Here is a 15,764-nt window from a genome sequence, read left to right on the forward strand (position 1 = left end):
TTCACATGTTACATTTCTTGCTGTCGGAGCAGAAAAAGGGCTATTCAACCCATCGAATCTACTCCATCATTCAATTATCATCTAATTCACTTACCCCTAACCTTTGATGCCCTCCCTTAAATACACCCAATGATCCGGCCTCCAGAACCACCTGTGGTAACAAATTCCACAGATTCACCACCCTCTGGCTGAAGAAATTTCCCCACATCTCTGTTCTAAGTGGACGCCCTTCACTCCTAAAGTTATACCCTCTTGTCCTAGACTCTCCCACCATGGGAAATAACATTTTTACTTCTACATTGTCCATGCCTTTCAACAATCAAAATGTTTCAATGGGATCCTCACTCGTTCCCTGAAATTCCAACTCTAAATTCCAACCTTTGACAAGGTCCCACGTGGGAGGTTAGTCAGGAAGGTTCAGACGCTCAGTATTCACGGTGAGGTAGTGAACTGGATTCGACAATGACTGAACAGGAAAAGCCAGAGAGTAGTGGTGGATGATGCTTCTCAGACTGGAGGCCTGTAACTATTGGTGGACCTCAGGGATCGGTGCTGGGACCATTGTTGTTTTCCATCTATACCAATAATCTGGATGATAATGTGGTCAATTGGATCAGCAAGTTTGCAGATGACACTAAGATTGGAGACGTTGTGGACAGTGAGGAAGGTTTTCAAAGCTTGCAGAGGGATCTGGACCAGCTGGAAAAATGGGCTGAAAAACGGCCGATGGAATTTAATGCAGACAAGTGTGAGGTGTTGCATTTTGGAAAGACAAACCAACGAAGAACATACATGGCAAATGGTCAGGCACTGAGGAGTGCCTGAGGGACCTGGGAATACAGATGCATAATTCCCTGAAAGTGCCATCACAGGTGGACAGGGTTGTAAAGAGAGGTTTTGCCACATTGGCCTTCATAAATCAAAGTATTGAGTACAGGAGTTGGGATGTTATGGTAAAGTTGTATAAGACATTGATGAGGCCAAATTTAGAGTATTGTGTGGAGTTTTGGTTGTCTAACTACAGGGAATATGTAGACGCTGAATAAGAGTATTTTCCAGTTGCCTGAGATTGCGTGTGGCATGAATGGTGAACGAACAGCGAGGCACACCAATTTTAAACTTCCATATTTTTTACCCATTTATTTTCCTCAATTTTATTGTCAGTTACTCGATGCTGCCAGTTGCTTGCGTTCCCGGTAACAAAGGTTTTACTGTACTTTAGTAGATCTATGACAATAAATTCCCATCTCATCACTACCTCCTGCCTTCCTGCCATTTCCCTCCTCCACGCAGTGCACACATAACAATTACAGCATGGAAACCCACCATCACAGCCCTTCTTTTCTGTGCTAAAACACATACTCTCCTAGTCCCACTGACCTGCACTCTGCCCATAACCCTCCATACATTTTACATCCATGCACCTCCAAATTTTTCTTAAAAGATAATATTGTACCTGCCTCCACCGAAAGCTCATTCCACACAGATCCTAAATCTTTTCCCCCTAACTCTCAGCTCGTGTCCTCTTATTTGAATCTCCCCCATTCTCAATTGAAAAGGTCAATCCCCATCGACTCTGTCTATCCCCTCAAAATTTTAAAGACCTCTATCAAATCCCCCTCAGCCTTCTACGCTCCAAGAAATAACGACCTAACTTGTTTAACCTTTCTCTATAACTTAGGTGCTGAAGCCCAGGTCTTGTCTGGTGAATCTTCTCTGTTCTCTCTCTGTTTGGTTCACATCCTTCCTATAATTTGGTGACCAGAACTGAACACAATATTCCATATTTGGCCTCACCAATGCCTTGTACAATTTTAACATCACCTCCCAACTCTTCTATTCTATGCTTGATTCATAAAGGCCAGAATTCCAAAGGCCTTCTTCATGACCTTATCCACCTTCCAGGAACTGTGGAACATTATTCCTAGATCCCTCTGTTCAATTGCATTCTTTAATGCCCTCCCATTCACTACATATGTCCTATTTTGATTAGTCTGACCAAAATGTAGCATTTCACACTTGTCAGCATTAAACTCCATTTGCCAACTTTCAGCCCACTCTTCTAACTTGCCCAAATCTCTGTGCAAGATTTGAAAACCTTCCTCACTATCCCCAATGCCATTTACCTTAGAATCATCTCCATACTGACTAATCCAATTTACCACCCCATCATCCAGATCATTCGGGTCTATTTCAAACAACAATGGGCCCAGTACAGATCCTTAAGGCACACCACTAGCCATCGGCCTCCAACCCGACAAACAGTTATCCACCTCCACTCTCTGGCATCTCCCATCCAGCCACTGTTGAATCCATTTTACTATTTCCACATTAACGATTGAACTTTCCTAACCCACCTTCCATGTAGGACCTTGTCGGAGGCCTTACTGAAGTCCATATAGACAACATCCACTGCCTTACCCTCATCAATTTTCCCTGTAACCTCCAACAAAATTCACGAAGATTTGTTAAACAGGACCTTCCAAGCACAAATCCATGTTGATTGTTCCTAATCATACCATGTCTATCCAGATGATTATATATACACCATCTTTCAGAACATTTTCTATTAGTTGCCCACCGTTGACATCAAACTTACAGGCCGATAATTGCTCGCTTTACTCTTTGAACCCTTTTTATACAATGGAACAACGTGCGCAATCCTCCAATTCTCCGGCACCATCCCCATTGCCAATGACATTTTAAATATTTCTGTCAGAGCCCCTGCTATTTCTACACCAACTTCCCTCAAAGTCCTAGGGAAATATCCTGTCAGGACCTGGAGACTTGGCCACCTTTATATTTCTTAAAAGCTCTAGCACTTCCTCCTCTTCAGTCATCACAGTTTCCATTACTTCCCCACTCGTTTCCCTTACCGTACACAATTCAATATTTTTCTCCTTAGAAAAGGAGTAGTTCAAAATCTCCCCCATGCCTTTTGGTTCCACACACAGGTGACCACTCTGATTCTCGAAGGGTCCGATCTTATCCCTCACACTCCTCTTGCTGTTAATAGAACTGTAGAAACCCTTTGGATTTACTTTCACCTTATTTGCCAAAGCAACCTCGTATTTCTTTGTAGCTTTTCTAATTTCTTTCTTCAGATCCTTTTTACATTCTCTATATTCCGCGAGCCCTTCATTTTCTCCACGCTGCTTATATTTACTGGTGGCATCTCTCTTTTTCTGAACCGTTTATAAATTCCCTTGAAAACCTTGGCTCCCTCAATCTTTTAACCTTTCCTTTCAACCTAACAGGAACATAAAGAATTTGTACCCTCTACGTTTTGTCCCATTTACATACATTAAGAAAAGCCATGGCTGGGATCCATGATACAGATTGAGACAGCACAGAAACAGGCCTTTTGGCCCATGGAGTTCCTGCTGGCCCAGTAATCCTATGCCATTGTTCATCCAGTCCGAAAGGAAGCTCCCTTCGACGTGACTCTTGGTGGAGTTAAGATGCTGGGATCAAGGGCAGTACACAAACCTGCTGGAGAAACTCAGCAGGTCACGCAGCGTCCAGACGAAGCAAAAGGGCGATCAATGTCTTGGCCTGGGTCTAAGGATAAACTGGCAGACGCCTGATTAAAAAAGTGGGGGGAGGAGAGAGGAAGGGGTAGGTGGAGGAATACATGTTAACTGGGACGAGGTCACAGGTGAGAGGGTAGAAGAGAAAAAAGCTGAGAAGTGATGGGACAGCTCTCTAATAGAAGGAAGGGAAGTTGGTAGGGAGCTGGAGGCAAAGATTTAGAGGGATTGGGAAGGAGAGAGACTTAGAGGAGGGAGTTAATGGAAACTTGATGCCGTCTTGTTGGAGAGTGTTGAGACCCTCATTCTCACATCCTCCCCCGGAACTCACTCACTCACCATAACCTGCCACTGACCTCTCCACCAGATCCACGTCCTCACCGACCCAACTCCTGGTGAAGGGCCCAGGCTAGAAACGCTAGTCACCCTTTACTTCCTGTGGATGCTGCGCGACCTGCTGAGTTTCTCTGGCACGTTTGTCATGACCCTTCACTTCCATATCCAGAGACAAGTTTCTGTCCCCAACACCCAATCTGCTGGAGGAGCAGGCCGAGCAGAATCCGTGGGAGGCAGAATGGACAACATTTCAGGCCGTGACCCTTTGTTGATGATGCGTCTCGCCCTTCAGGTCAGCATTTCAGGCTTTTCTTTCTCTCCCACGGGCGCTGCTCGACCTGCTGAACCCCTCCACAAGATTGAGTTTGGCTTCAGGTTCCAGCATCTGCAGCCTCCTGCGGGTCTTCAACATTGCGCTGCTGCAATCCCTCCATTCCATGACTTTCAATCTTCATGTAATACAATGTTGGAAAGTGTACGATCATGGTATTTGGTAGAAGAAATTAAAGGATTATTTGGATGGGGAGAAAATTTTAAATTTGGAGGTGCAAAGGGCCTTGGGAGTCCTCATGCTGGATACCCGAAAGGTTAACCTCCAGGTTGAGTCGGTGGTGAAGAAGGCGAATGCAATGCTGGTGTTTATATCCAAATGAATAGGATGTGACACTGAGGCTTTATACGGCACTGGTGAGTTTCCAATGCCTTATTTAAGGAAGGATGTGCTGGCATTGGAGAGGGTTCAGAAACAATTTATAAGAATGATTCCTGGAGGTCATGCAAAGGGAATTGAAGAGAAGAGTGGAAGGATAGGACCCCCAGGGTGGCAATCTCAGGAGTTCACATGCTAGCAAGGCTGAAAATAGGAAGTGAATGCAGCTACGTTTGTGGCAAAAGAGATGGTTCAGGAGGGAGGGAGGGTTTCATGTTTCTGGACCAGTGGACTCTGTTCCAGGGAAGGGGGGGCTTGTTTGGTTGGGACAATTTGCAGGGGATTAATATCCTTGCAGGTAGGTTTGTTAGTGCTGTTTATGGAGGGTTTCAACTCGATTTGTACGGGGATAGGAGCTAGAGTTAAGAGCAGATAGTGAGGAGAAAGATAAAGGTCATGCGCGGAATGCATGTCTAGAGAGAAATCAAAGGTTTGGATGTGTTCTCAGGTGGATTTATTTCCATGCAAGGAGTATTGTTGGAAAGGCAGACGAGCTTAGGCTGTGAATTTGCACATGGGATTATGGCGTTATTGCTATAAGTGAGGCTTGGTGGCAGGAGGGGCAGGACTGGCAGCTCAATGTTCCGGGGTTCAGATTTCGGGTTTCAGATGTGATAGAGGGGGAGGAGTGGCATTGCTAATCAGGGAAAGGATCGCAGCTGTGTTTAGACAGGACAGCCCAGAGGGCTCACCCACAGAGGTCATGTGGGTGGAGCTGAGGAATGGGGAAGGTGTGACCACTCTGTAGAGAGATAGCAGACTGAGGTAAGAAAAAGAAAGTTGTGATAGAGGGAGATTTTAAACTTTCCACGTATTGACTGGGACTCCAATACTACATGTGTTCAGGAAAGTTTTCTAAATCAATATACAGAGAGAGGTACCAATGAGAAAAGATATAATACTTGATCTCCTATTAGGGCAGGTGACAGAAGTATTTGTAGACAAACATTTTTGGACCAGTGACCATAATGTCATTAGTTTCACTAATTATGGAGAAGGATAGGTCTGGTTCTCAAATTGAGATTCTAAATTGGAGAAAGGCCAATTTTGTGGAAATGAGAAAGGATCTAGGAAGAGTGGATTGCAATGTTGTTTTCTGGCAAGGACATGTTCAGTAAGTGGAAGGCCTTCAAAGGAAAAATTGAGAGAATGCAGAGTTTGCATGTTCGAGACAGGATTAAAGGCCAAGTTAACAGGCTGAGGGAACCTTGGTTTTCAAGGGATATTGGCAATCTGCTCAAGAGGAAGAGAGAGGTGTAGAGCAGGTCTAGGCAACATGGAGCAAATGAGATGCTAGAAGAGTATAGAAAATGTAAGAAAATACTTAAAAGGAAATCAGGAAGGCAAGAAGAAGACATGAGGTTGCTTTGTCAGATAATGTGAAGGTAAATCCAAAGGGTTTCTACAAGTATGTTGTGACTAAAAGGATAGTAAGGGACAAAATGAATCCCCTAGAGGATCAGAGAGGTCGTCTCTGTGTGGAGTCTCACGAGATGGGGGAGATCTTGAACAGTTTTTTTGCATCAGTATTTACACAGGAAACTGGCATATAGACATTAAGGAGGAGGAAGTGCTTGCTGCCTTACAGTGAATAAAGGTAGATAAATCTCCAGGGCCTGACATGGTATTCCCTCGGACCTTGAGGGAAGTGAGTGTAGAAATTGCAGGCGCCCTGGCAGAAATATTTAAAATGTCCTTAGCCACAGGTGAGGTGCCAGAGGATTGGAGGGTAGCTCATGTTGATCTGTTGTTTAAAAAAGGCTCCAATAGTAAACCAGGAAATTACTGGCCGGTGAGCCTGACATCAGTAGTGGGTAAGTATTTGGACACCCAAGGGCTGATAAGGAGAGTCAGCATGGATTTGTGTTTTGTAGGTTTTGTTTAACAAATCTTTTTTTAAAACCAAGAAAGTAGATGAAGGAAAGTATGTGGATATTGTCTACATGGACCTATAATGAGGCCTTTGACAAGGTCTCACAAGAGAGGTTAGTTCGGAAGATTCAGACACTGGGTATCCAGGGAGAGTTTGTAAATAGGATTCAAAATTGGCTGTGTGGGAGAAAACAGAGTGGTGGTGGTGGATGATGCTTCTCAGACTGGAGGCCTGTGACTAGTGGTGGTGCCTCAGGGATCGGTGCTGGGACCATTGTTGTTTGTTGTCTCTATCAATGATCTGGATGATAATGTGGTCAATTGGATCAGAAAGTTTGCAGGTGACACTAAGATTAGAGGTGTTATGGACGGCAAGAAAGATTTTCAAATTTTGCAGAGGGATCTGGACCAACTGGGAGAAGGGACCAAAAAATGGTCGATGGAGTTTAATGCCGACAAATGTGAGGTGTTGCATTTTAGAAGGATAAGCCAAGGAAGGACGTAAACGGTCGGGCACTGAGGCGTGTAGAGGAGCAGAGAGACCTGGGGATGCAGGTACATTGTTCCCTGAAGGTGGTGTCACAGGTGGCCAACTTAGCCTTGATAAATCAAAGTATTGAGTACAGGAGTTGGGATGTTATGTTGAAGTTGTTTAAGACATTGATGAGGCTCAATTTGGAATAATGTAAGCAGTTCTGGTCACCAAACTACAGGAAGGTTATCAGTAAGATTGAGAGTGCAGAGAAGATTTACTAGGATGTTGTTGGGTCTTCAGAGAAAGATTAAACAGTTAGGACTTTATTCCTTGGAGCGAAGAAGAATGAGGAGAGATTTGATAGAGGTTTACAAGATTATGACAGAGTAAATGTGAGGAGACTTTTTCCACCGATTGGGGGAGATAAATATGAAATGTTATAGTTTTAAGATGAAAGGGGAAAGGTTAAGGTTAGGGTTAGGGGAAAGTTCTTCATTCAGAGAGTGGTGGGAGTATGGAATGAGCTGCCATCAGATGTGGTGAATGTGGGCTCTTAAGTTTTAAGAATAAATTTGGTAGATACATGGATGGGAGAGGTCTGGAGGGTTATGGGATGAGTGTAATAATGGTCGGCATAGACTGGAAAGGTCGAATGGCCTGTTTTATGGTTTAGATGGAACATTAGGGGGAACTTCTTCACTTGTGGGAGTGTGGAACAAGCTGCCATCTGACATGGTAAATGTGGGCTCACTCAACTTTTAAAAATAGATTCATTAGCCACAAGAATGGGAGAGGTGTGGAGGGTTATGGATTGGGTGCAGGTCAATGGGACTAGTGGAATAATGTTGGGGCACAGGCTAGAAGGGACCAATGGCCTGTTTTCTGTGCTGACGTGTTCTTTGAACCTATGAAGGGATTAGCATATGAGGAACGTTTGATGGCCCTTGGACTGCACTCCTTGGAGTTCAGAAGAATGAGGGGAGACCTGGGCTGCACGGTTAGCGCGACGCCTTTTCAGGTCTGGGGTTCAAATCCCGCGCTGTCTGTAAGGATTTTGTACGTCCTCCTCCTGTCTGCGTTGGTTTTCCCTGGGGGCTCTGGTTTCCTCCCACCATTCGAAGTGTACGGCATTGTGGGTTAATTTGGGTGCATGGGCTTGTGGGCCGAAGTGGCCTGTATGCCTGAATTTATCAATGAATCATTTTGTATGTTGAAAGGCCTGGACAGAGTAGATGTGGCAAAGTAATTTCCTGTGGTAGGGGACGGCGTCCATTTTAAACAGAGATGCGGAGGAATTTCTTTAGCCAATGGGTAGTGAATCTGTGGATTTGCTACCACGGGCAGATGGGCCAGGTCTTTGGGTGTACTTAAGGGAGAGATTGATAGGTATCCAAATAGTCAGGGTATCAAAGGTAAAAACACATGAAATGTTGGATGAATTCAGCCAGGCTTTTCAGCGTCCATAAAAAGAAAAGATGTATTGTCGACGTTTCGGGCCTGAAGTCTTTCTTCAGGGGACAAGCAGTTTTTTTTTCCATAACCGTTGTGAAGATTACGAGATTATGAGAGGTATTGACAGAGTAAATGTGAGTAGACTTCTTTTTCCACAGATTAGGGGAGATAAGTACGAGAGGTCATGGTTTTAAGATGAAAGTGGAAAGGTTTAGGGGGAACATCACTCAGAGAGTGGTGGGAGTGTGGAATCAGTTGCCATCAGATGTGGTGAACGCGGGCTCGAGAAGAAAATTTTGGGATTGCAGAAGTAGGCGCCCAACATTGGAGACACACTGGAGGCTGCAGATGCTGGAATCTGAAGCCAAACTCAACCTACTGGAGGAACTCAGCAGGTCGAACAGCATCCATGGGAAAGAATGAATGGTCAACATTTCAGGCCTAAATCCTTAAGTTGAGACCCATCATTGATAACGGGTTCCGGCCGGCCTGAAACATTGACCATTCTTTCTCTCCCATGGATGCTGGTCAGTCCCTCCTGCAGAATAATCCATTCCCTGAAGACGGGATCAAGCCCAAAACAATGGTAATAAATCTTTGCTTTTTATTGGACACTGAGAACACCGGCTGAGTTCCTCCAGCATTTTGATATGTTTTTACTACAGTCACAGCGCCTGCAGACTTCTGTGTTTCACTCACGGTCTCGCAACGTAATGGGGAGAAGGCAGGGGGCTGGGGCTGAGTGGCAGAATGGATCAGTTCCTGACGGAATGGCAGAGCAGAATCAATGGGCTGAATGGCCTACTTCTGCCCTTATATCTTATAATCTTGTCATATTTCATGGTACCTGATCATTCCTTTAGAGGTCTAAAATATTGTCCTTCTCCGTTACTTCATCAAAGTTGATTAGTTTACATTTAGCCTTGAGCAAAAGCATGCTGAATTTCTCTAATCAATCCAACGTCCTTGATTGCAGTTCTGGAACTTAGCAAATCTACAGTAGATTGCATGTTAAAAAGGGACACTATACAGAGGTACAGCACAGGACCAGGCCCTTCGGCCCATAATGTCTGGTCAGAACACGAATGAAACCAAAACTCCAGTGCTTGCATTTAACGCATACCACTCCACTCCCTGCACATCCATGTGTCTATCCAAAAGTCTCCAACACAACTGTTGTTCCACCCTCCGCCACTACCCCGGCTGCCTATCCTGGCAATCCACCACACTGAGTAAAACCTTGCCCTTCACATCAATTTAGACACACTACACGGTAACTAGGCCCTTTCGGCCCACAAGCCCTTGCCGCCCAATTTACTTCCAATTGGCCTACAGCCCCCAGAACATTTTTTGAACAGTGGGAGGAAACCGGAGCCCCTGGGGAAAACCCACGCAGACCTGGGGAGAACATACAAACACCTTACAGAGAGCACAGGATTCGAACTCTGGTCCCGATCGCTGGCGCTGTAACAGCATTGCCCTAACTGCTTGGCCAATCGTGTCACCCCAAGCTCCTCCAAACATCCTCCCCCTTACCTTAAGTGCAGAAGCTCTACAATTTAATCACATGAAAGGATTTTGACCGAACAGCCTAATGATTTTCTAAACTTCTATCAGGTCTCCCCTCGGCCTCCAACTCTCCAAAGAAAACAACTCAAGTTGGTCCAACCTCTTCCCACAACTCATCCCCTCCAAACCAGCCAACATCTTGATGAACCTGACGCCTTTCCAAGGCTTCTATGTCCTTCCTGCAAATGAGGTGACCAGCAGAATTCACGTAAATTTAAGTAAAACATGAAAGTCTGCAGACACTGTAGTAGAAGGTAAAAACAAAACGCTGGAGAAACTCTGCAGGTCACACAGTGCACATTATTGTGCACAGATAAAGATCCCTTGATGAGGGGCTCAAGCCCAAATTGTTGATTATGTACCTTTATCTTTGCTATATAAAGTACACTGTGTTCTCATGTAGATCTAAAATCTGAAGTAAAATTGCAGAAACGTAGCAGGTTAACCAATGTACTTTATAAAGCAAAGATAGCAAAGGATAAAGAGATATTCTCAGCTCGGTTAACATTAGCTAGAGAGTCACACTGTATTCAAACCACCACCACCTTCCCCCACCCCCCCACCCAACTTCTACAATTTCCCCAGGATGGTCACTGACCTTGGCTTGTGACTGGTCTCCTTCAGAAACCATCCACTGGGTCGTGTTAAAGAACTGGATTTTCTCACGGGAGATGGTGTTCTGGATCGCCTGGCCTCAGAGTCCACAGTGTCACTGCCGAACGGGAAGACGCTGACCTTCTTGGTCTCGTGGCAGGCTCTGCTCCTTGAGGGCTCAACGGCGGAGGTGAAGGGGGCAGCCACGTACACTGGCCTGGTTCCCTGCGCACCTCCGGCCCCCTCCTTCCTCCGCCCCTCCATGCTCAGGTCCTGGGCGACCCCCTCGTTGTTCACTGTGATGGCGGGGGGCACGCCTCTGACCTCCGGCCTGCCCTCCTTCCACTGTTGACTGTCGGGGTCCCCGACTGGGGTCTGCTGCCGGGGTTCCTCGGCCTTGCCGGCAACGTTCTGGAGGGAGAGGCACAGGTGGGGGGACTTGAGGAATGAACTGGAGGGGTTCTTGGGGGAATGCTCCTCACTGTAGACGTGGCTGCCATTGATACAGAGCAACGACCTTGACATGGGACTCGTCTTGGGAGCCAGGTGAGGCAGACCGACTTCCATCGCCTGGTTAACCTCGTCGCTGAGAGTCCTCTTGTGTGTCAGCACCTTGGCCAAAAATGGTTTGGAATCTGCTGTTATAACAAAAAGGACAGAGAATGCCCTGATTTATGGTCAGCTAGTGACAAACATCCTGGTTTAAGCCAGTCTAACCCCACCCACCTGCATCGACCAGTTCCCAGGGGGCGGTCATACAACACGGACACAGTCATAGGACACGGACGCAGTCATAGGTCATGGACGCAGTCATACGACACGGAAGCAGTCATATGACATGGAAGCGTTCCTTTCAAATCCACGCCAAACATTTACATTAATCTCACATTAATCCCTTTATATCTCTATTCTCTTGCATTCCCTCAACTCCTCCGGCTCTCCTCCTCACTGGGGGAAATTTTAACTGTCCAATCTGCTAGTCTTCGGGGCGTGGGGTTGGGGGGTGTGTGAGGGGGGGGAGAAAAGTCTGGAACACCTGGGAAGGAACCTACATTCCTAGATATGTACGCGGATCTAGTAAGGAAAATGGTGGATTGTGGGCATGACGCAGGGAAGGGTTGGACGGTTGTGGAGTAGGTTAGCACAACATTGTGGGCTGAAGGGTCTGGACTGTGTCTTATGGAACATACAGGGGTCACAGGGAGAGCGTCCAAACCATCCAGGCACTGTCGGAGGCAGGGATCAAACCCATGTCTCTGGAGCTGTGAAGCAGTGGCTCTTCTGGCTGCGCAACTGTATTGCAAGTACCCCTCAGACACAACTTGTCCCGCAGAAATAGGCCATTCAGCCCCCATCATGTCTGCCACCCATTTAGAACCACAGAATGATAGAACACTTCAGCAGAGAAAACAGGCCATTCGGCCTTTCCTGTCTATGCTGAAACATCATTCCGCTAGTCCCACTGACCTGTACTCAGTCCATAACCCTCCAGACCTCTCTCATCCATGTATCTATCCAGTTTATTCTTAAAACTTAACAATGAGCCTGCATTTACCACGTTGGATGGCAACTCGTTCCACACTCCCAACACTCTCTGATTGAAGAAGTTCCCACTAACGTTCCCCCTAAACCTTTTCGCTTTCACCCTATAGCCATGTTCCCTCGTATTTATCTCTCCCAATATGTGGAAAGAGCCGACCTACATTTACTCTGTCTACACCTCCTTCAAATCTCCCCCCAATCTTCTACACTCCAAAGAATAAAGTCCTAACCTGTTTAATCTTTCCCTGTAACTCTGTTCCTGAAGACCCAGCAACATCCTAGTAAATCTTTTCTTCACCGTTTCAATCTTACTGATAACCTTCCTGTAGTTCGGTGACCAGAACTGCACAAAATAAACCAAATTTGGCCTCACCAATGTCTTATACAACCTTACCATAACATCCCAACTTCTGGACTCAATACTTTGATTTATGAGGCCAAGATGCCAACAGCTTTCTTTACAACCCTGTCCACCTGTGACACCACCTTCAGGGAACAATGTACCCGCATCCCCAGGTCTCTCTGCTCCTCCACACGCCTCAGTGCCCGACCGTTTACGTCCTTCCTTGGCTTATCCTTCTAAAATGCAACACCTCACATTTGTCGGCATTAAACTCCATCGACCATTTTTTGGTCCCTTCTCCCAGTTGGTCCAGATCCCTCTGCAAAATTTGAAAAACTTTCTTGCCGTCCATAACGCCTCTAATCTTAGTGTCACCTGCAAACTTTCTGATCCAATTGACCACATTATCATCCAGATCATTGCTAGAGACAACAAACAACAATGGTCCCAGCACCGATCCCTGAGGCACCACTAATCATAGGCCTCCAGTCTGAGAATTAATCATCCACCACTACTCTCTGGCTTCTCCCATTCAGCCAACTTTGAATCTAGTTTGCAACCTCTCCATGGATACCTAGTGTCTGAACCTTCTGAACTAACCTCCCATGTGGGACCTTGTCGAAGGCCTCACTATAGTTCATGTAGACAACATCCACACCCTTTCCTTCATCTACTTTCTTGGTAACTTCCTTGAAGATTTGTTAAACATGACCTACCAGGCACAAATCCATGCTGACTATCCTTATCAGCCCTTGTCTGTCCAAATACACGAGTATCTGATCTCTCAGAACACCCTTCAATAATATACTTACGACTGGTCAGGCTCACCAGCCTGTAATTTCCTTGTTAATTTTTGGAGCCTTTTTTAAACAACGGAACAACATGAGCTACCCTCCAATCCTCTGGCACCTCACCTGTAGCTAAGGATATTTTGAATACATCTGCCAGAGCCCCTGCAATTTCTACACTTGTCTCCTTCAAGGTCTGGGGAATTTATCTACTTTTATTCAAGGCAGCAAGCACCTCCTCCTCGTTAATCTCCATATGTTCCCTGCCACTACTGCTTGTCTCCCTTCCTTCCTTATACACAATGTCAATTTCCTGAGTAAATACTGATGCAAAAAAAACTTTAAGATCTCCCCATCTCGTGAGGCTCCAAACATAGACGACTGCTCTGATCCTCTAGGGCACACATGTCAAACTCTGGCCCAATATAATTATATTTGGCCTGCAAGATCATTTCAAAAATGTATTAGAGGTGGCCCGCCCTGCAGCGAGAGCCGATGCTGTTTTTTGGTAACATCACCCCCACCATCCTCCCCCTTCATTGCACATCCTTCCCCAATGTAACACGAGAAATTGTAACACGAGAAGTCTGTCGATGTCATCAGCCGGCAAGCCGGTTGGAAGGCTCCCCGCACAACCAGTCACTTCTCCCACCTGTCGAGCGGTGCGGCAGATGGGCGAGCGCCTGTGATTTCCTGTCGGCGCGACGGGCATGGCAGGCTGCGCACGGCCCCCGGGCAGCGCGAGCCCCGCGCGACTGGCACCGGTCGGCCCTTCCACAGCGCGAGCGCACTTCTCCCGGTCGCCACGGCCTTCAGCGCTTGCACCCGCGCGGACCCCAGGGACGGCTGGTTCGGCCCTGCACGTGAAGAGAGATGGTGGCTGTCCGCAAAGGCTGATCGGCAGCGCGCTGGGCCTGAGTGGGTGGGTAAGCAGGGGTGGGCAGAGGGTGTAGGTGAGGAGTAATGGGCAGGGGAAGTTATGGTGGTGCGAGGGGCAGTTAGAGGGAGGGATGAGTAGAAGGAGGGGTGGATAGGGAAGAGGTAAAAGGGGAGGGGCAGGGCGAGTAGGGGAGGGGTGATTAGAGGGTGAGAGACGGGTAGAGGGAGGAACAGATTGAGGGGAGAGGCAGTAGAGGGGCGTGTATAGGATGGGGTGGGTAGAGGCAGAGCGAGTGGAGTGAGGGGTGAGTAGAGGTTGGGTAAAGGACTGGTCAGGTAGAGGGATGGTGGGTCGAGGGTGAATAGAGGCCTAGAGCCTGAGGAGTGAGCAGGAAATGCTGAGTCCTGATGCAGGCCAAAATGGACACAGCCTGTGAATGCTGACTACATTTCCACAGGGACTAAATAGGTTTCCCTCAGGTCAAGCAAAGGGTGAACTTGAGCTACCTACTCCTGACCTGTAACATTATCCTCCTAAAGTTATATCCTAAAGTTTAACATTACATATATTGAAAGAAGAAAAAACATGCAGATGTTGTTGAAAATTTTCAATAAATATTTAGTTCGGCCCTCGACTTAGTCCAAGTTTTTAATTTTGGCCCTCGGTGAATTTGAGTTTGACACCCCTGCTCTAGGGGATCAATTTTGTCCCTTACTATCCTTTTACTCTTAATATACTTGTAGAAACCCTTCGGATTTACCTTCACATTGTCTGTCAAACCAACCTCGTGTCTTCTTCTGTCTTAAGTATTTTCTTACATTTTCTACACTCTTGTAGCACCTCATTTGCTCCATGTTGCCTAGACCTGCTCTACACCTCTCTCTTCCTCTTAAGCAGATTCCCAATATCCCTCGAAAACCAAGGTTCCCTCGGCCTGTTAACTTTGCCTTTAATCCGGACAGGAACGTGCAAATTCTGCACTCTCAAAATTTTGCCTTTAAAGACCTTCCACTGACTGAACACGTCCTTGCCAGAAAACAACTTATCGCAATCCACTCTTCCTCGATCCTTTCTCATTTCCACAAAGTTGGCCTTTCTCCAATTTAGAATTTTAACTCAAGAACCAGACCTACCCTTCCCCATAATTAACTTGAAACTAATTACATTATGGTCACTGGACCAAAAATGTTTGTCTACACATAATTCCATCACCTGCCCTGTCTGGTTTCCTAATAGGAAATCACATATTGCATCCTCTCTCGCTGGTATCTCTATACATTGATTTAGAAAACTTTCCTGAACACATTCAATAAACTCCAAGCCATGCAGCCCTTTTACAGTGTGGGCGTCCCAGTCAATATGTGGAAAGTTAAAATCTCCTCCTATCACAACATTCTGTTTCTCACATCGGTCTGCTATCTCTCAATTCTCAAACTCTCTCTGACTATTGGGCGGTCTATAACACAACCCTATCAGTGTGGTCACACCTTTCTCGTTCGTCAGCTCTAACCATATGGCTTTTGTAGATGAGCCCTCCGGGGCTAGCCTGTCTAAGCACAGCTGTGATATTTTCCCTGACTAGCAATGCCACTCCTCCCCCTCTATCACGTCTGAAACGACAGAACACGAGACATTGAGCTGCCAGTCCTGCCCCTCCTGCAACCAAGTCTCACT

General features: G+C 46.3%; 1 protein-coding gene across 5 annotated transcripts in view; it reads right to left on the reverse strand.

Annotated features, from left to right (window-relative positions):
* LOC138756947 (rab11 family-interacting protein 1-like) overlaps positions 1–15,764 on the reverse strand; it is a 111,939-nt gene that overhangs the window by 48,355 nt on the left and 47,820 nt on the right. For 4 of the 5 annotated variants that reach the window (XM_069923416.1, XM_069923414.1, XM_069923417.1 and 1 more), the window contains one exon: positions 10,542–11,175. In XM_069923416.1, the coding sequence (XP_069779517.1) occupies positions 10,542–11,175 (634 nt within the window). The remainder of the gene's footprint in view (positions 1–10,541; positions 11,176–15,764) is intronic. The other variant, XM_069923415.1, reaches the window with a different exon arrangement.

This window comes from Narcine bancroftii, chromosome 3 (genome assembly GCF_036971445.1).
Source record: "Narcine bancroftii isolate sNarBan1 chromosome 3, sNarBan1.hap1, whole genome shotgun sequence".
Classification (NCBI taxonomy): domain Eukaryota; kingdom Metazoa; phylum Chordata; class Chondrichthyes; order Torpediniformes; family Narcinidae; genus Narcine; species Narcine bancroftii.